Below are 20,871 nucleotides of genomic sequence, written 5' to 3' on the forward strand. Positions count from 1 at the left end.
ACAACACTAACACTGCAACTACTTCTACTACTACTACTACAACTACTGTAATACTAGTACTATTAAGGCCAAGTCTATGAAGGTAAGTTTGAGGGAATATTGATGACCAATTCGACCTAACAAAAACACTATGTGCATTTAGATTGTCAAAGGAATATATCTTAAGAATTGATTTGTGTATTAGGTTGGAACTCCCAGAGAATGATTAAAAGGGGAAATCAATTGCCCTAAAGGCAAGGTGAATCTTTCAAGGAATATTTTGGCAGATTTTGAAATAAATCCAAACGAATTATGATTATATTGATTGCCAAAAGAGTGACAAAGCAATATCTCGATAACAGCTTATATTATTAAGTTACACATTTCAGGCTGAGTTGTGGAGTATTTTGAACTAGCCAGCAGACACCATACGTATATTCTTAATACTACCTCTAAAGTTACAGCAATTAATGACACGAAGGGCATCAAGTTTAAACTTGCAGGGAAAATTTAGGGGGAGTCTTAATTAAACAAAAAACTATGTGCATGCAGGTATTAAAAAGGTATATAACCAATATCACAGACAGTGAATAATATCATTGAAATATGAATGGGGCTCTGGAGCTCCCTAAGCAAAGGATCAGTCTCAGCCCCTAGTGTGGAGGCCTTCAAGGGAGCTGTGGACAAAGACTGGTTATCAAAGCCATGGCTTTGAAATGGGATGCAACTGAAGTGTTGGCTCAACATCTTCACTAACCAACACCTACAGGATGACTCCTTATTTGGTGGACAATGCAATTTAAGGTAATACTCACTTTATTTGTAGGTCAATAATATGAACTACTACTGCTCTACTAATAACTCACTGCAGCGCCAAGCCGCCTGAGGCCAACACAGCTACGCACGCTCCTCCTCCAACCTAATCTATTTAAAGCCTCCCTCTTTACACCCTCCCAGGAAGTTCCCATTTCCTTTAAATCTTTATTTATGACATCCTCCCAACCCAGACAAGGACGACTTGCTTTCCGTGTAGCCCCAGACGGTTGGCCAAAAAGGACAATCTTCGGTAATCTGTCATCCTTCATCCATAGAGTGTGGCCTAGCCATCTTAACCTTTCTTTCATTATAGCCCCAGAAAGTGGGATTGAACCACACTTTTCGTACAACCTACTGTTTGAAATATGGTCAGCCAGCTGGGTACCCAAAACAATCCATAGGCAATTTCTCTGGAAAACATCTAGTAAATTTTCATCTGCTTTTTGGAGTGCCCATGCTTCAGAGCCATATTTGACCACTGTACTGCTCAATATTTACCCCTTTTCCCTGATTTTTGGCTATAGAAAATAATTAAAAACAACAATCCTTACTTCATAAAAAGTAGAATGATTTCAGTAAACACACTTTGGCTATAGATCATCTATAATTTCCCCACACCCTGATCTCTAAATATATAGCCTAAATTATACATTTCCCTGCCCCTCTTATTTTTTGGGTTTTTATTTTGTCCCAGCTGATTCAATTTACAGGTAGCCTAAATGAGTTGAAACAAGAGAGGTACATTAGTGGAAGGATATCTGATCTTTGACTATTGGAAAAATTAGTTTATAAGCTTATATACAATGGTACTATCCAATCTTATAATTAAAAACCTTTTTGCCACCTAGTTGGAGAATTTGGCCCACCCCTATAGATATAATCTGAATTTGCCAACTAGTTGACTAGTAACTTCTCCCCAGCAAAACTTTCATTTTCCAACTAGTTGACATGTAGGGGAGACCGGGGCGCCTTCGGTCACGGGGTGCCTCCGGTCACCCCCAATAACTCATTTTGAGTTTACGTATTTTTATGCTAGATGGCACTGGGGAGGTTGTTTATCCAAGGCGGATGTCCGAAGAAAATTTCCCTCAGTTAGCTTCAGCCAGTTTAGCTGGAGAGAGTTTCGTACCATTTTTTTTGCGAAAAGTAAGTTTCTCTACTTCTGTTTGAACCTAGCCTTCCCCTTCTGTTTGGCATGGATTTCGATGATTAAATTTGTATACACATAGAAATGATAGGACTAGAAGATAGTGGTATTTCTAAGGAGAAATCTTTCTCTGTTTTCGGGTCAGAAAATAAGTTTGACAAAATGGCGGCTGGGGCACCTTCGGTCAGTCCACGACGGGGCACCTTCGGTCGCTGACCGGAGGCACCCCAACCTGATGAATAACGTAACCTTACCAGTTTTAAGTTAAAGATAGGTCTCTCTACAATTCAATTGTGGTTAACATTGATGCTCCCAGCATAGAACTAAAGTAAGGTGTACCAAAAGAGTTTGTTACTTTCAGAACGAGAGAAGGGCAGTGATGCCCTTTTGAACATAGAAGTTTCAATCAAATTTTTTCAAAGTTTCAAAATTTCAATAGGTTTCCTAAAAGCCCCTTTTCCACCCAAAGCCACCTGATCAAAATTTTGAGATAGTCATTTAAGCATAGTTGAAAGGTCATATAACTATGCTTCTGAAAATGTCAAACCAAAAAACAAACCCAACCTCCACCGCGCAGTCGTTGGAGAAAGGACAGTAAGTTAAGCAATTAGCCCATTATTTATGTATAGTACTTTTATCAGGAAAGGGGAGCAGGTTTCGCCCATGGTGTCCAAAAATGCCAAGGGCATTCAAGTGAAGCTTTTAGGGAATGTTGAGGGAAGTGTTGAATTAAATCAAAACAAAATACATTTTGTATATTTTCTCATTTTTAACTTTAATAAATCCAAAATTATTAAGACCTTCAAAGACGAATATCAGTAATTTTTATTAAACTGTCAATACCCATTCATTAGTCTGTTTTCAGTAATTTTGGCTATGATTGTGTTTTTTTCAATGACTGGAGAAGTAACGATTGTTTTCAGTAGATCGCAAATTATGTTCTGGTCTTTAGAAGGCACGGCGGGGGGAGGGGTGTGTGCCTTACTCCTCTTAGTTTTTGCGGGTTTTGAGTCTGACTTGAACAGTTTTACACCGGAAAAATTATTTGACTTTATTAATGTTCATCTTCGGTTTAATGTAGTTCTTTACTTTTCCTGGGAAAACTTCTTTTTGTGAAATTTTTTTTTAATCAATTAAACTAATGAATAATATTTTCTATATTAACTTAATACCAGTATTTAATAGGTTCACTATTAAACATACGCAAACTTTTACTGTAGGTCATTTTTACACTGCCATATTCGGTAAGTCTTAATTTCAAAGTTTCTTCCAGATCATTGGTTATGGTTCGGAACAGAGTTCCAAAACGCCCGAAGGGTGTGTCAGATGAGGCTATGAACATTGCTGTTTCCAAAGTTTTGATGGACAAAGCTTCAATTCGTAGTACTGCAACAGCTTTCGGAATACCGAAATCAACCCTTATCGACAACGTTCGCCGAGCAAAAGAACTACGCGAGCAAGAGCAAGGGGGCATACCAGTGCCTATTCAAGCTGGGGTCTCTAATTCTGGAACCTCTAGTGGTGGCACATTCAATAGTGCTTTTCTTCCGACAAGAAAAGAGAGACTGTCAACTGCAAAAGTTTTCACGGCCAATGAAGAGGGCCAGCTTGCTGTTTATTTGAAACATTGTTCGAAAGTCCATTATGGTATGACCCTGATGCAAACACGAAAGTTTGCATATGATTATGCAAAAAGACTAGATAAGAAAGTTCCTCACAACTGGGAAGAAGCACAGATGGCTGGGCCAGACTGGATGAAGGGCTTTATGATAAGGCAAGGTGATTTGTCTCTCAGAAAGCCAGAGAACACTAGCTTAGCTCGCAGCTCGAGCTTCAATCGTGCTAATGTTGACAGATTCCTTGACAACTTGGAGGCTGTCCTGCACAAATACAAATTCACAGGAGAAAGCATTTGGAACTGTGACGAAACGGGGGTCACAACTGTACTTGACAGCCCCAAGGTGATAGCACAAACCGGTTCCAAGTAGGTTGGTCAGGTTACCACAGCTGAAAGGGGTGAACTTGTTACTGTTTGTTGCTTTGTCAATGCTATTGGTGGAACCGTGCCACCAGTCTTCGTATTCCCCAGAGCAAAGTTCAAGGATCATATGATGTTTGGGGCCCCTGCAGGAAGTCTCGGCCTAGCCCAAACAACTGGTTGGATGACTGCAACATTGTTTTACGAGGCGATACAGCATTTCAAGAAACAAGTTCGATGTTCCAAGGACAGCCCGGTCCTCTTATTGCTCGATAACCATGAGAGCCACATCGGTCTTGACGTTATCATGTACGCCCGTGCAAATGTCATTGTTTTACTATCCTTCCCACCCCACTGCAGTCATCGTCTTCAGCCTCTAGATATTACTATCTTTGGACCACTGAAGTCTGCTTTGAAAAGAGCATTTCATGATTGTATGACTTCAAATCCGTTTCAGAGGATCCAGATCACCCATATTGCCCAGATTGTAGGAAATGCTTATCCAAATGCACTGACCATGAACAACATCATTTCTGGGTTTTCGAAGCCTGGCATTTGGCCCTTCAACCGCAATGCTTTTTCTGATGAGGATTTTTATGCTGCGTCTGTCAGCGACTGTCCTAAGGCAGAGCCGTGCCCATCAGCAACAGAGAGAAACCCACCAGTATCGGATCTACTAGATCCTTGCCCGTCACCGTCAACTGCACCGGCAACACCAGCTGCAGAGATTCGTTACTCTAATGCTTTGACCCCCGAAGAAGTCCGACCGTATCCAAAGGCATTGCTAAGGAAACAGAGCAATAGGGGCGGAAGGAAAAAGGGTGCATCGAGAGTTTTGACGGACACACCAGAGAAAGATAAAATTGAAGCTGCTATGATGGCTAAGAAAGCAAAGCAAGACGAGAAAGATGCAAAAGCAAAAGCAAGATTGCTGAAAAAAAATATGAAGAAGCCAACAAGTCAAACGAAAAGCAAGGGTCAGAAGAGGAAGCAGCAAACGTCTTTGTGCGATCAGTCGACTGATGAAGAATCTGTTGTTTCAGTTCATCTGGATGATGACACGGATGATAGTCTACATATCGGTGATGACGAACTAACTGAGCCACTTGCACTGGGGACCCTTAGTATTGGCGACTATGTGTTGGTGGAGTTCGAAGGCAAGAAAAGTTCACTGCACTACGTTGGATTCGTCAAAGAAAAAGATAACAGTGAAGTTTTTGTAAGTTTCCTTCGCAGAAAGGACAGTGATTCTAGCAAGTTTTTTTTCCCACAAGTAGTGGATGAAAGCTATGTCAATTTGGCGGATGTTAAGATGAAATTGCCCATTCCTAGCAGAAGTGGGGGTACGGCACGTGTCGCAGAGATGATTGAGTTCAGCGACGTCGATTTTTCACTTTTTCCAAGTCTCCGCTGAAAAGTGAAGTCGCTGAACTCAACCATCTCTGCCTCTGTATCAAAAGTGATGTCGAAAATTTCCTTCCGACAGTAATAAATGATGTGATTTTGTTACTTTGGCTTATTTTTACAAACAATAAACGAAGACATAAGTAAGCTTTGTATATTTAGCCATCTAAAGACAGGATAACGGAGGTAATTCGTATAATTGCAAGGCTGACCGAAGGTGCCCCAAGCCCGACCGAAGGTGCCCCGGGTTGGGGGCACCTCCGGTCAAAATGGGGCTTCAGCGGGATCACTTTTTTCTTACAATCCGGTTGAGTTCTAAGAAAACTACAAAATAGATTTGGTAGATCAAACGTTGCTCTTCCCTGCGTTCAGCAAGATTTTTCAAAATAACGAACGTAAAATTCTTGGTGGCTGGTAATCCAAAAAGTGACCGAAGGCGCCCCGGTCTCCCCTAACTTCTCCCCAAAAACACTTTCAACTAGCTGGAGACAAATATTACCCCAGAAAATAATTCATTTTCCAACTAGTTGACTAATAACTTCTCCCAAGTAACACTTATTTTTTCAAACTAGCTGGAAACAAACATTGCCCCTGAAAACAAATCATTTTCAAACTAGTAGGCTAGTAACTTCTACCCAGCAAAACATTCATTTTCCAACTAGCTCAAAACAAACCTATCCTATAAACACTTTTGTTTGCCATCTAGTTGCCAAGTAAATTTTCCTCAGAGTAATTTCTTAGCCAATGACATGAAGAGGAAACAAAAAACATACCATTCCCAGTCCATTGGCCCCATGAAAATTGGCAGTGTGCAGTTTTGACAAAAGGACTACTACAAAAGAGACAGAAATTCTTGCACTCAGTATAAATATGATTTTATCAAGAGGGATGTCTTCAATAATTCCAACTGGGAAAAGATTTTCTTCAATATGTTGGCAAAGCAAGGCATTTGAAGCTGATATGCCACTTTTGTAGAAGGCATGCTTTGGTTATGAGTGTTTATTATAACAGTGTATCTGTTATAAGAATGTATGTTGTTTATTTTTTTAATCAAAAATTGAGGGAGCCATATGCCTGTTTCATACACTCCAATAGTATAAGAACTAAAGCAAATAACTATTCTAAAAACAAAGTTTTTCAATTTTTAAAATGGAAGAATTTAAGTTCTTAAAATGGATGAAGCCATGGGCTTGTCTCATACACTCCAATAGAATAAGAACTAATACAAACAACCCTTCTAAAACCAAAGTTTTTCAATTCTTAAAAAGGAGGTAGCTCATCTAGCGTTTATTCTTTTCAGAATATACTTTAGTTTATACTTTAATTGTAAATTAAATAGGTTGATTCTGTGGACTAAATGTAAGGAGCTTTGTTTTGTCAAAAAAATCTACTACAAAATCCAAAAAGAACAAAAAATGTGGGACAACTGAAAGGCAAGCCGATTTGCATAGTCGTATGTTGACAGAAGTTGGAGATCTTAGCTATGTAGCCAAGGTCTATATGTTAGGAAAGTATTAGTTAAGACAAATTAAGTAAGTAAAAGTTGCAGAAAAAATATATGATTTGAGGCTAACTACAAAATAGTTCTTGCTGTAAAATGCAAGAAAAATAGAAGCACCCTTTATTAATCTATATCCTGGTTGATTTGATGGCTAAAATAAACCTTAGTTCACAGAGATCCAGTTTTTTTCTCACACAGAATGCATGCAGCAAAAATGCAAAATTGTTCACACCAATCTGGTCCAGTACATTTGTCAAAGCACCATCTACTACCTCAAAGCACTTTAACCAATGCATGTGTTGAACTGTTGTAACACAGAAATAGGCATTGGACAATGGATCAAACTTGGCAGGTTGCACAAAAATTTGCATTTTTTCATGAAATCACATATCTGTGAACCTGGGGTAAGACTATCCTGCAGAATGTTTCCTAAGATTGGAAAGCACACTTATAGAGGGAGAAGACTTTCAGCTCCATGGTTTCCAGACTATTTACTCCTAAATTCAGTTTGATTGATTTACCTTGGCTGTAGTGCTTTTATTGAAAGCACATTTTGATTTTACTGATACTGTCAGATCAATGGAATTGGAATAGTATGTTTTCTCCTTTATCTTCATGTTGTTGACTAGGAAATTATTCTGAGGAGAAGTTACTTGCCAACTAGATGGTTAACAAAAGTGTTTATAGGATACGTTTGTTTCCAGCTAGTTGGAAAATGAAAGTATTGCTGGGGAGGAATTGCTAGTCAACTAGTTAGAAAATAAATTGTTTTCTGGGGCAACATTTGTTTCCAGCTGGCTGGCAAAATAAAGTGTTGCTGGGGAGAAGTTATTAGTCAACTAGTTGGGAAATGAAAGTTTTGCTGGGGCAATGTTTCTTGTCAACCAGTTGGTACATACAGATTTCTCTTGTAAGGATGGGCCAAATTTTCCAACTAGATGACAAAAATATTTTTAATTATAAGGACATTGGATAGTAACATTCTATACTCATTAAGTAATTTTGGTAAATGTTTAGTTTCGTTTCAAGTGCTATAAACTGGAAACTATGCTGCAAAGCACCATACTTTCTAGTTAAGAGCACTTAAAAATGTTAATTCTAGAACAACATCCATTTCTGGTTGACCCTCCTCCTCCATGGGGCAAACTAAAAATGTATGAAGTGGGCTTGCTTACAGGTAACATTATCTATAGAGCAAAGTTTGTCAGTCCATGAGCCCTGCAGGCAGTGGGGCAAGGTCTGTATACTATATTTATTTAATAGACCTTTTTTGAGATTTTTTTTTAGTTTTATCACTCTTTGCATAGGATACAGACTTTGCCCTGCTGCCTGCAGGGCTCATGGACTAATACACTTTACTTGTAAGAATGCCCACCTAAGCATTTTTTAGTCTTGTTGGAGGGGGATTTTAGAAAGCTAAAAAATTGATGTGCTTCTTTGATAATGACAAAGAAACAATATGTGATTATCAGAATCTTGCTATATGTAGTAATACACACTTTAGAGCATTTGGAACAAAACTAAAGATTTACTGTGATTTTTTCTATAATAGTCATAGGGTGGAGTCCCTTGGTGGAATAGACCTATGTGGGAAGTATATAGGCTAGTTTGGGCTTGATGCATATTTGCACATTAAGAGGTTGTGGGTAAACAGCTCCTAATCTAGACCTTTGCCCTATTTTCAGTAGGATAGCCAAATATATATCTACCCAATCTTTAAGAGTCTATAAAGGGCTTAAAATTGAATTTCAAAGCAGCCTAAAACAATTATTGTGCCTGAAAATATTACACAAAAGGCACCAAGTAATATTTTCCTTTTATTCCTAGGTCAATAATGGAAATATTCCCACATTTACCCAAGATTCAGCCCATCACCTCCTAGGCTAATTAACAAAATAGATGCGCTACTTTTCTAAGTTTTCCCTTTCCTTCAATAATACAACTAAATATAGATTAGTATCTACTTATGGTTGAATTAAAATATATCTTGCAAAGGAGAGACCACTCTAGAGCTGGTTTGACTAGTGGAATCACTGTCAGGATTTCCAAGAAACTGAATCTAGTTTAATGATCAAATTGAAGTGGATGATCCCTCCTCTCTTCCTACAAGGACTCAAGAGGCTTCTTATATTGTAATCACTATATCACTTGTTTTATATAGAATTTATCTGATTAATATCCTTAAAAAACTTGCATATTCGTAGGCTAATTAATCAAATTGACCACCAGGATATTTTTCAATCAGAGCAGAATCTCGACAGTATTGCCAATTATTTCCCAATGAAAAAGATCCATCCCCTTCACTCCGCAAAACAGGCGTCTCTAAACACAAAGAAGGAGTCTGTGTTTACTCAGGCGTTGTCTTCATTATGGCTTTTCAGGCAATATCGCTCGTGATCTTTTAGTTTTTCAGGCAACTCCAGTCTCTTTTGTTACTCTTTTACAGCTCAGAAAGGCAAATCAGGTACATTTCAAATGACCTTGTTCAGAAATGTTTGTTTTTCGATGAACAAAAAGCTGATTTTACTCGGCCTACTTTGCCTGAAAAAGCCATAATGAACACAGGGCTTTACCCTAACTTACATTCTAAAAACTACTGTTCACGTTTTGATACACCACTTCAATTTATCACTGACAAACCACCATGAAAGACGTTGCGGCACGGAGAAAAATTTTGGTACACAATGGCGCTATCAGTTCGATGGCATCTCGCCAAATTGTCTATATGTAGTCGTTTTGTTTTATAATATTGAAGAGGTTTGTTGATTTTAATGTGCTAAGTAAGTTAGCTTGCTTAGTAACTCTGTGAAACGGATCTAAGTTAAAAATATTTCTGAGAAGCTTTGAGTTGCAGATTTATTCTTGAACTCTTACAACCAAGACCATATTTTGCTTATTTTATTCCTTATAAAGTTTTCCTAAAAAAGTTTTCAAGAATAGTAAGATCCATATTAAACTTAAAATAATGTCAAATATATTCCTACAATAATTCAAACCCAGAACAATCAGCATATAACATCAAACACTAAATGATACCGAAATAAAAATCTGACCTGCAAATAGACAACAGATGCTAATATAAATGAATAAATGAAACTTAAAGTTGATACAATTCAAATTGAATATGCAAATCAAGCTTACAACCCGTAATATTCATTAAAACAATAGTTTGGCTGCTCCTAATTTCACTGAATGTAAAAGTCTAAATCCTACTTTGTCATTAGCACTTTACTGAAAACCAATTACATTATAAACTTTTTCTTTTGCACTTATTATGACGTTGAAAATAAAAATAAAAATGAAAGTAAAATAAAATCTTAAACTGCTGAACTTTCAGCAATCATTATCATTACATATGAAATATTCAGTTTGATCAAAATGCATATGATATCAAATAAAGCACAAACGACGCAGTAAGTTTTAGACTTTCATAATTTATTACTTTTCCAGATCTAATGGATTCATGTTTTACGATTTCATTTGAAGGTGCTAACCTTTCTAGAGTTTGAGAGATAGACCAAAATTTCATGAGGTGAGGAATAAACCTTAATGTTTATTAGACCTTCATTATTGTCTTGCAGATCCAAAAAAAAAAATCCAAAGAAACAAACTAAATAGAGTCCAGTAAAAACAAAATTTTTTCCTCCAGGAATTTAGGTTCCTTAAATAAGTTGAGTGTCACTATACTGACAGAAATTTGACTTTTTAAGCTAATTTCATATTTCATTATTTTCTCAGATTTAACAGATTCAAATTTTGCCATTTCATTTCAGGGCGCTAAACCTTCTAGGCTTGAAGGGAAGACTACATTTCCATTTTTAACATGAGTTGGGCTGACAGCCCTTATGCCTTCTCAAGACCAGAACATAATTTGTGCCTTACTGAAAGAAAAAAAAAACAAATCACCATGGATTGTCAGTTTAAGTGACACATACTAATATTTAATCCTTAAACTTTTGATTTTTTTTTATTTATGAGAGTAAGAAAAGTGAAAAGATTTGAAATGTACTTTGTTTTCAGTAAAGCGCAAGTTATGTTCTGGTCTTGAGAAGGTATGGAAATAATTAGCTCTACTCACGTTAATTTTGGCTCGTTTTGAGTTTGACTCGGCTATTTATTGGAATTTCTGTTCGTTTCGAGTTTCATTTATTTATTGATAGTGATTTGTGGTAGTTTTATGCTTGAAAGATTATTGGACTTTATTTCTACTAATTCTTGGCTTAATAGATTTCTTTACTTTTCTTCAAAAAACTTGTTTTTTGGAAAAAGTTTTTAAATGAATTTATTTTCGCTTCTTATTGATAGAGTCTTTTTCATGGAAAAAAGTAATATTTTACATTTTACGGTTTTTTTCTATAAGAATCAACAGTGTTTATTGCTATTTGTATGTTGGAGAAGCTTTTTCAACAGTTTTTAATCATGACGTAAACAGTTTTTTTTTAATTTATTTTTATAACTTCTGAACTTGACCTGAAAGATAAAACTTAATATCATTCCCAGAAGATTATATCTCTGCTCTTTTTAAAAACCTGGATACGTTTAAAATCTTTTATTTTTTTAAATTGTAAGACCAGAAGCAGTAATAGTAGTTTCCCCAAAAGTTTCAACTTAATGCCCCAAGTCGTTTTCGATATACTGCCGAGGTGTCCTATTGGGAACCATGAACACAATGCCTTTTGATTTATTTTAAAACAACATTTAGGTTTGAAGCATAATTGTGGGGGGGGGGGGGGGGTGACATGCCTAATATACCTAAAGATATAGTTGCTGGACCGTTCTAATATGCTGAACAAAGTGGCTGCCTCAAAATTTTGAATGGATAAGTTTAGAAAATGAATAGAGTGCCCTCCAATCTCTTTATACTCTTAAAAAGGCCACCAGAACTTGTAATTGTGATTCGGATCAGCTCCTTTAGAGTTTTCTATAGTATTAGTAGCTATTATAGAGTGGTGCCACCTATGATGTTACTTATAGGCCCTTTCGTAAACCTGTATGCATACAGTTTTTTCGGTTAGTTGGAACTCCTTGACGTTCCCTGAAAGTTTTATGTTAATACCCTTAGCGTCATTAGCTGCAGTAACTGTAGTGGTAGTATTTAAAAAAATACAAATAATGTCTTCTTACTAGTTCAAAATCGCCCGTAAAATAATCTTAAAGGTATAAACTAATAATACAAGTTGTTCTTAAGATATTGATTTGTCACCTTTTTGAAAGCCCAACGCTCATAGTTTGTTTTGGTTTAGTTCATCATCCACCTAAATATTCTTTATAAGCTTCACCTTAATACCCTTAGCTTGCGAAGTAACAATACTTGTAGAAGCATTAGTAGCAGTATGCGCACAGCATCTTTAGTTTCTTCAACATCTTCTTGAACACACGCTGAAAGTTTCAGCTTAATACATACAATCAACCATTCCCGAAGCAGTTCTGATGTGATCACTTAACAAACTGTATGGGTATGGTGTATTCCGAATTATTTCCATACAGTTTCTACTAATCCCAAATTTTTCTCCTTAATATCCTTAGTTTTAATAGCAGTAGTAGTAGTAATAGCTGTAGAATTAATTTTAGTAGCATAAGCCTTAGTGGCAGTAATAGTTATAGAATTAGTAATAATTTTAACAGTAGCAGTGGTATGAGCAGAAGAAGTAGCATTAGGATGCAAATATTTTCTGTGAGGGTAAACATCCCTCACAACAAGCCCTATTAGTTTCAACTTCACACGCTAAACTGTTCCTAAGATATTGCCTTTACGTCCTTTCATTAACCTGCATACGAAGGGTTTATTCTGATTCAGTTCACCTTCCCCTTCATAATTCCTTGAAAATTTCACCTTCATACCCACAGGGATAGTTGTAATAGTAGTCATTTAAGTAGTATTGAAATTGCCAGCAATAGTTTTGAATAACGATAGTATTACTAGCAGCAGTAGTATTAACATATTGCCTTTTGATAAGTAGAACATCCCTCTCACCAAGTCCTGAAAATTTCAACTTAGTAGAACTAGCCTAATATGTTCCTGAACGTATACTGTATAAGTATAACCTGTATGTTCATACACTTCTTGAGATTTTCATCTCAATGTTCTTAGCCATACAAGTAGTTGTAAAAGAAGTTGTAGTTGTAGTAGCAGTAGTATTAGTAATAGTAAGTGTAGAAATAACAATAGTATTAACAGCAGCGTACACATATTACTTTTGGTAAGATAATTTTTCCAAACAAGTATTCTCTAAAAGTTCTGACTTAATACCCAAAATTAAGTCTTGAGATACCCTATTTTAACAATGTGCATACACATAGCGTCTTTTCATGTAGTTCAAATTTCCCCTTAATACTTTGAATGAAATAGTGGTAGTAGTAGTAATGGTAGTTTTAGTAGTACTGGTAGCATGCAAATATTAACTTTTTGTACATCTCCCTTATCATGTTTTGAATTTTCCAAATTAATATACTCAGTTATTCTGTGTTGCACCCTTTTGACAATCTGTATACACATAAGGTGTTGTGATTAGTCCAACCCTTCCCTTAACATTCCTTGAAAGGCTCACTAGAATACCCTTTGTCTTCTTGGAAAATATATTTCAAACACGCATACCTTTCCCAATAACAAATAATATGTGCAAACAGTAGACGAATTGCCAAACTTAAAGCCCTTGTCCTGAGGACTGTTGGAAGATTAACATCCGCAACGACATAGTTACAAGAATTTTCAATAAGGTAGAACAAAATAGCTTTCTTAAGATTTTGATCATGTATTTTTTGGTAAATGATAGGCTTGGGGGAGAGGGCTGATTGGCTTCCATTGACTTTTGACTCTTAAAAAGGGCACTAAACTTCCGATTTCCAATCAAATGAGCTCCATCCGTTCCAAAGCTTATACGACTGCCCGTCCCTTAAAAGCCTTATATGCCCTGGTAATAACTTACAACCCTAGCTCATTGGCAGTGAGGGATTATGTCTCCTTTTAAAGCATTTTTGTACGATTTTCGGGCTATTGCTAACAAAATGGCTATCTCACAATTTCAACTGAAAGCGATTTGGGAAGAGAGGATGTCAGGGAAGGGTTTCTCTCCATTATGCTTGACTCGTAAGAGGGAACTAAAACTTCCAAATTTCAACAAAATGAGCGTCTTTAAGGTTCATACAACCACCCCTTCCATAAAACCTAAAGATGTCCCTCGGGCATAAATTACAAAACCAAAACACCCAGACACTGGGAAACTCTGCCCATCCCAAAGGCCTTATATTATCTTTGGACTATTTTTGAACAAATGGCTATCTAAAAAATTTTATCGGATGCATTTGTGTAAAATGCGACGTAGGAACTCAAAAATTGTATTGGATATGTTTGGGGAAATGGTGAGGGTTGGAGGGGGGTTAGTTGCCCTCCAGTCACTTTTTACTATTGAAAAAGGCACTAGCCAATTCAATTTCCAATCGAATGAGCGTTTTTCGAAGCTTCTACGACAAAAAATAGCCATATCAAAATTTCGATCAGATGTATTTCAGGAAAACACCAAGTAAGGGCGGGGGGGGGGGTATCCACCCTCCGATCACTCCGAATCTTAAAAAGGGCACTAGAACTTCTGATTACCGATCCAGTGATTCTTCTTCAAAGTTTATTCGATCACCCTTTCTGTATAAACATTATATGCTCCCAGGTCATAACTTACAATCTTTGCACTGAGGGCTGTGTGGGGGTTTTCATCCTCAAAGACAAAATTTTCGGACCTTTCAACCACGTTGAACAGGGGTGCTGGGGTGTAAGTTGGGAGGGGTATTAGTCGCCCTCCAATCACTTTCGACTATTAAATAGAGCACTAGCCCTTTCAAGGTCCATTCAAGTGAGCCCTTTTCGAAGTTTCTCCGACAACTCTTCAATACGAAATGCCCTGGTCTAAAACAAACCAAAAAATAAATAAATAGTGCATTGTGTTCGAACCGCCCTATACTTAGGCAGCGTTATTACGCTGCCTATGATTTTTCATTTTCCACACTTCAATTTTAACCATTTTTTTTTAATATTAATATTTGATTCCTTTTTTAACAAGGGGAATGGCTATGTTCCTCTCTTATACCCAGAGAAGCTTTATACTCTTTTTCTTAGTATTGTTTAAGAAAAAATCAAGCATAACCAAAGAACCTCAACTTTTTTTCTATTTTATTCAGATTTTCCATAAGCTAGAGTGGCTTTTCATAAATCCTTTGCTCCGAAGGCACAATGATGCCGATTCTATGTAGAGCCTCTACTATTTTTACGATCTGCCTCTTTTATTGCACTTCAAAAGGGTCTTTAGCCTTCCAGATATGGTTTAGCTTTCTTTTTGTATATTCAGGCCCCCTACACACCCTTTTATTCTGTATTTAAACATTTGTCTTTTGACCTTCTAGGTTTTAAGGATTTTAACCGATTATTTTCAATATTTCATAGTTTTCTTCATATTTTATTACTTCTACCGAACCTAATCGATTCAGATTTTGCGATTTTCATAGTTTTCTTCATAGTTTATACTTCTACCGAACCTAATCGATTCAGATTTTGCGATTTCATTTTAGGGTGCTGACCCTTTTATAGTTCTAGAGATAAGCCACGCTTTCATGAGGCAAGAGATAGACTTCGCTGCTTGTTAGTCCTTCATTATTGTCTTGCAGAATGGTGCAGGTATCTTTCTCTGTAAAAAGTCTTCGGCTTGTTCATGGCATCACTTCAATCGATCTATTACTTCGTAAGATAGCACATTTTAGCTCTACACTATACTCTCCAGCTCTAAAACAAAAGACAATTCCCAAAGAAACAAACTAGAAAGAGTCCTACAAAAACAAAATTCTTTTTCCCTCGAAAGTTGGTCCCTTAAATCAATTGAAACGAAAGTAATTGTTCTCCAAAAAGACCGAAAAATTAAAGTTGATTTCTCTGCTAAGCTATGAAAAGTTACACAGACTGCAAGGTGGGCCAGTTAGAGCCCAGAATCCAGTATCTACGTATCAGTATGTGATGTAAAGACGTTTTTTGTCGATAGAACTCAATTGAACCTAAGAATATACAAGAGAATAGCCTCCTAGCATATCCCATCGGTAAGAGATGAACGAAAAACTGAGCGCAAGAGTCTAAAATACCCTAACCTTTTAATTAAGGGTTAATACTGAGGTAAAGCATCTGACAGCAGAAAATTTAAAAGGGCGATTTTTCAGAGCTTTTTTGTTTGCTTGAAAATTTCTTGCTTTTAAGATCGTGACGTCTGATTGGTAAGCTCTTTCAGTTTATTTTGGTCATTCATTTTCACATCTGTGGTTTTATTATGAATTTGAAGGTCAAGGACTTCGATATCTTTAATTTGAAGTCAACTGTTTGGGAGGTTCTAAATTTAATAGATCCAATTTATACGCAACAGGAAACACACTCGTCGGTTAATACAGTTTATTACAATCGAGGTTCATTTCTAATAGCCAAAGATTAAAGACAACAATTTTTTTCCAAGAGAATATTTTTTATTTGGTGTCAGTGATAGCATTCAATTCAATTGATTGTAATAAGTTATATTGAACTAGGGGACATTTGGTAAAAACAGTTTTTAGTAAATCCATGTTGAACACAGAGCGTCAATTCGAGTAAAAAACCACTGACAAAATATATATTCCATACGTTTTGTTTGTGGTTAAAACCTGCCACATGAAAAACAGCTTATTTTGCTCATTTGGTTGATTTCTATGTCCATTTAAAGAAGAAGTGAAAGAATACAAACCGATCTTGATGGGTGTGTTCCAGGTGACGGTTTTTCAGTAACTGCCCATTTCTAACTGCGGTAGAGCCAGTGGGAACGGCACAGTAAGCTGACTAGCAGTAGCGTCCATTTTCGAATTAAATGCACGTGTTTAAATTTAAGGGACAGTTTAACGCTGATTAGTATAATTTTTTTTATTCCTTCTGTTTCAGAGCATTTAGAGAGGTTCTAAGCCAACCATGGGCATTTGGCTGTCACAAATGATTTTGCTCAAATGAACTGGTGAAAAATAAATAGATCATATACTTTTTCTCTTTTTTTATTTGAAGACTAGAATATCACATAACTAAGCATTCAAATAGCTTGATTGTATCTTAAGCATATACAATCCCTGATGGAGTTTTGTTGATACCCGTCTTAAATTGATTTGTCTAAATAAAATGGGCCTATAGCATTTACAGGATAGTAGTGGGACAACTATAGCAAGTTTTTTTTCAATATTCTACTTTTTTAAAAATAATTATTGTTTTCTGGTCAAATTTGTGTTCCTTGCTAAGTGGTAGGCACTCTGGGCTGGAATGCTTTGTCCAAGGGGTACAGGTTTAATTCCTGGCATTGTCAGTTTATTTTGTTTTGGATAGGGGTTGGTGATATGACTAACCTCAGCTAAAATTGGCCTAACTTTAAATGAGTACAGATGGAAATCTAGGGACAGTAAGAGTAAGAAGGAAGGGCATGCAAGAGCATAGGCTGGCTGGTCCCTAGCTTCCTATTGCACTACCTGGCCAAAGGACCACAAGGTCCTTTACTGGCCTACTGACTTAGCCATAGAAACTTTCTTTCAAACCCATTAAATATAAGTAAAAATGAAGAATACCAGTATGATGGTCCTTCTATTTCCCTGAAATGTGGATGTATGGACAAGAGTGTGGGTCATGAGAGATAGCTTGTGAATGTAATTGGGGTGAATGTTCTGCAAGATTAAAACAATTTATGACTGTTGCTCAGGTTGGCAACTAAGCACAGAAGTATAATTTTGCTATTTGTTTTTCTTTGTGACTATCATGCTTATTTAATGTCCAGTATTTTAAAGTTAATCTTCTTTAATTTGTCTTTAATTGCCATGGCCCTAGGGCTTAAATACAATAAAATCTACTTATATCCATTGATTTTCTTTAAATAGATAGTAGCTCTATGTTTCCTAGCTTCAGTAAATTTTAATGTAATTGTGAGACCAGGGATTACAAAGTAGGTGAAAACTTGCAAATGAAACTCTGGTATCAATAAAAATTTGTAAGAAATGGATATCAATTTAAAGATTAAAAAAACAGTTAGAAAACAAAGAAGACAAATGAATAAACAAAAGTACCCCTTTACAACCATTTAATGAATTGTCACAAATATAGGTCACCCTTAAGATTGAAATGAACAAAGCTTCAATTATGAATCCATTTTCCTTTAAACAGACTGAAGGGGCAAACCTCCAAGCTTTGACAAATTCAATCTCACTTTTGGGCATTCTCACCTTTCCTTTTCAAAGGAAACTTTCTTTGGATGTTTCCCATCCAACTAAAAACAACACGGACAGCATCAGGTACAAGTGACCTTCTACTTAGCCTACATACCAAAGGGAAAAGCATGCATCTCTATACTATAATTTACCTCCATCCTGCCTAATGTGCAAATATATAGCCAAAATTATGTAGTTCCAATGTACTCTGTCACCTGTTACCTTTTCCCCCATTCTTGCTTTGTTTACAGTTGCTTCAATTAACAGGGAGTTAGAGGTTGAGGGATAGATTTGCAGAATCAATGGGAAACATGTAACTTCAGCCATAAATATTTTTGTAGGTCATCAAAGATCAAGGCCCTCTAGAGCAAGAATGAGTAGAGATGTGTACTTTGAAATACCTTCCCAGGACATACTTTAGCCTGTAGAGCCATCCGTGAAAGTTTCATTTTCCTAACTTAACCCATTTCAGTGATAGCAAGAAGTCAATCAACTAGAATTTTACTGGATAAAATTACCATCCTTTGGAATAGACTCTGAATAGTCTACCCTAGCCTACTTCTTCAATAGGATTAAAGACAGTCTCAGAATAATGATTTGGCAGCCCATAAATCCTCAACTTATCTGTAATACTTCACCTAGGCCTGTTTACAGAGCCTAAAAGGAGTTAATGCTTAAAACGCTACCATGTGGCAATTTAATGGAGCCTCAATGTTACCTGGAAGAAGTCAATTCTTAGAATGATTCCAAATGGCAATTTAAGGTAATAATTATGCCTGAATATGCCAGAAAACATGGAAATCTTTAAATTAAATAATAAGTTTTTCATTGATTTAACCTACTTGCTAATAGATAGCTTACTACTCAGAGTGTCCTTTAATGTTGATCCCAAAATATGGTGATTTACTAACCTGGCTCAGATCCCTCTTTCTTTTGCAAAATCACTGTCCCACCTTCTTCCAAGCAAATAACTTCATATTCCATTACTTCATTCTTGTCCATATTTATTTTTTGTTGAATGAGATTTTTGTTGAAGAAGGTGAATTATGTACTTACTGCGCTAACTATTCTTTTGAGCACGGTAAGAAAATCACTTACTGCGGTTACTGCCGGCAGTAACTATTCTCGTTCCCAGTGGGTTGGGCAGTAACCATTTTCCCGCTAGGAACGGAAATAGTAACCATTCGGTTACTACAGTAAGTCCCTGGAACACACCCGATATTTTTGTTACTTCGCTGATTACTTACATTTTTTACTTATTGATTGATTATTTTAGTGTAGGAAACAATAATTATTGCAAAATGGATAAGAATCTAGAGCTAAAAACCCAACAAGAAGATATACAGAGTAGCGACGAAGAGCATATTTCTAAAGGAGAAAGATGGGCTCCTGTTGGAGCTACAGATCCTGATTCTGAACTTGGGAAAGCACGACATGACTCTTTGTCATACTCTGAAGCTCCTGAGAGTTGGGCAGAGTAATAATAAAATTTTTATTTAGGTTAGAGTAGGTTGTTATCTTGTGGTAACCCTCAGTCCAAACACTTTAACATTGTGTAATGTTATCTGATTATTTTTTAAATACATTAATGGGGTTTTTCCATCATCCAACTGTTTGATAACAATGTTAGCTAACAGGTTTTGTTTGCTTATCAGAAGCAGAATTGTTAGCTGACAAAAATATATGTTCCAGTAATTTTCTGCTACAAGCATTTGCTTTGTTAATGATATTCTCCAACAGTGTTAGCTAACAGTTTTTAGTTGTATGGCAGAAACACTATTGTTAGAAAAATTGCTAGCTTACAGTTTTTGTTTGTTTGGCAGAAACCCCCTCAAAGTTCTAGTTTAGGGGCTATTGAGGGTAAAATTAGTTAATTGACTTCTTGCTATCTTAGAAAGGGTTTAGGTTAGGAAAATGAAATTTTCAGGAATGGGTCTACAGGCTAAAGTATATCCCAGGAAGGTATTTTGAAGTACCTACCTCCACCCCTTCTCCCTCTAGAGGGCCCTGACCTTTGATGACCTTTAAAAATGTGTGTTATAAAAGTGGAACTTTGCAAAATAGATCTACTGCTTGAATGAAGTACAAAAAAATTGTTTTCAGCTTCATAACTTTCCTCAATCCCATTTTATAAGGTTTTAAAGATATGCAAATACATTTCTTAAATTTTCAAAAAAAACCATTGATATGGCTCAAAATTCTACTCAAATAACAGGAATTGTATTTTCAGAACTAAAGGCAGAGAAAAAGGAAGTAGTAAGTGAAAATTAAGGTAAAATGTTGTTTTGTCAAAATTTCAATAGGTAATAGACCTGTCAAGTAGGCAAATTTCAGGGCCCTCTAGAGGGAGAAGGAGTGGAGGTGAAAACAAAAATTGTTTTCAGCTTCATAACTTTCCTCAATCCCATTTTATAAGGTTTTAAAGATATGCAAATACATTTCTTAAATTTTCAAAAAAAAACCATTGATATGGCTCAAAATTCTACTCAAATAACAGGAATTGTATTTTCAGAACTAAAGGCAGAGAAAAAGGAAGTAGTAAGTGAAAATTAAGGAAAATGTTGTTTTGTCAAAATTTCAATAGGTAATAGACCTGTCAAGTAGGCAAATTTCAGGGCCCTCTAGAGGGAGAAGGAGTGGAGGTGGGTATTTTAAAATACCTTCCTGGGACATACTTTAGCCTGTAGACCCATCCCTGAAAGTTTCATTTTCCTAACCTAAACCCTTTCTGAGATAGCAAGAAGTCAATTAACTAGAATTTTACCCTATTGAGAAGCAAACATACTAAGCTCTAAGTTTACAAACATTTTGCTA

At 36.3% G+C, this 20,871-nt stretch overlaps 2 protein-coding genes across 2 annotated transcripts in view; one reads left to right on the forward strand and one right to left on the reverse strand.

Annotated features, from left to right (window-relative positions):
- The window catches only part of LOC136026630 (N-terminal kinase-like protein), a gene marked incomplete in the record, with an annotated part of 193,298 nt that overhangs the window by 66,604 nt on the left and 105,823 nt on the right, over nucleotides 1–20,871 (reverse strand).
- Nucleotides 19,268–20,871, forward strand: part of LOC136026651 (RUN domain-containing protein 1-like) — a 29,819-nt gene continuing 28,215 nt past the window's right edge. The window contains exon 1 of the mRNA XM_065703391.1: nucleotides 19,268–19,534. Within this exon, the coding sequence (XP_065559463.1) occupies nucleotides 19,359–19,534 (176 nt within the window). The 5' untranslated portion in view covers nucleotides 19,268–19,358. The remainder of the gene's footprint in view (nucleotides 19,535–20,871) is intronic.

Source organism: Artemia franciscana, chromosome 1 (genome assembly GCF_032884065.1).
Source record: "Artemia franciscana chromosome 1, ASM3288406v1, whole genome shotgun sequence".
Taxonomy (NCBI): domain Eukaryota; kingdom Metazoa; phylum Arthropoda; class Branchiopoda; order Anostraca; family Artemiidae; genus Artemia; species Artemia franciscana.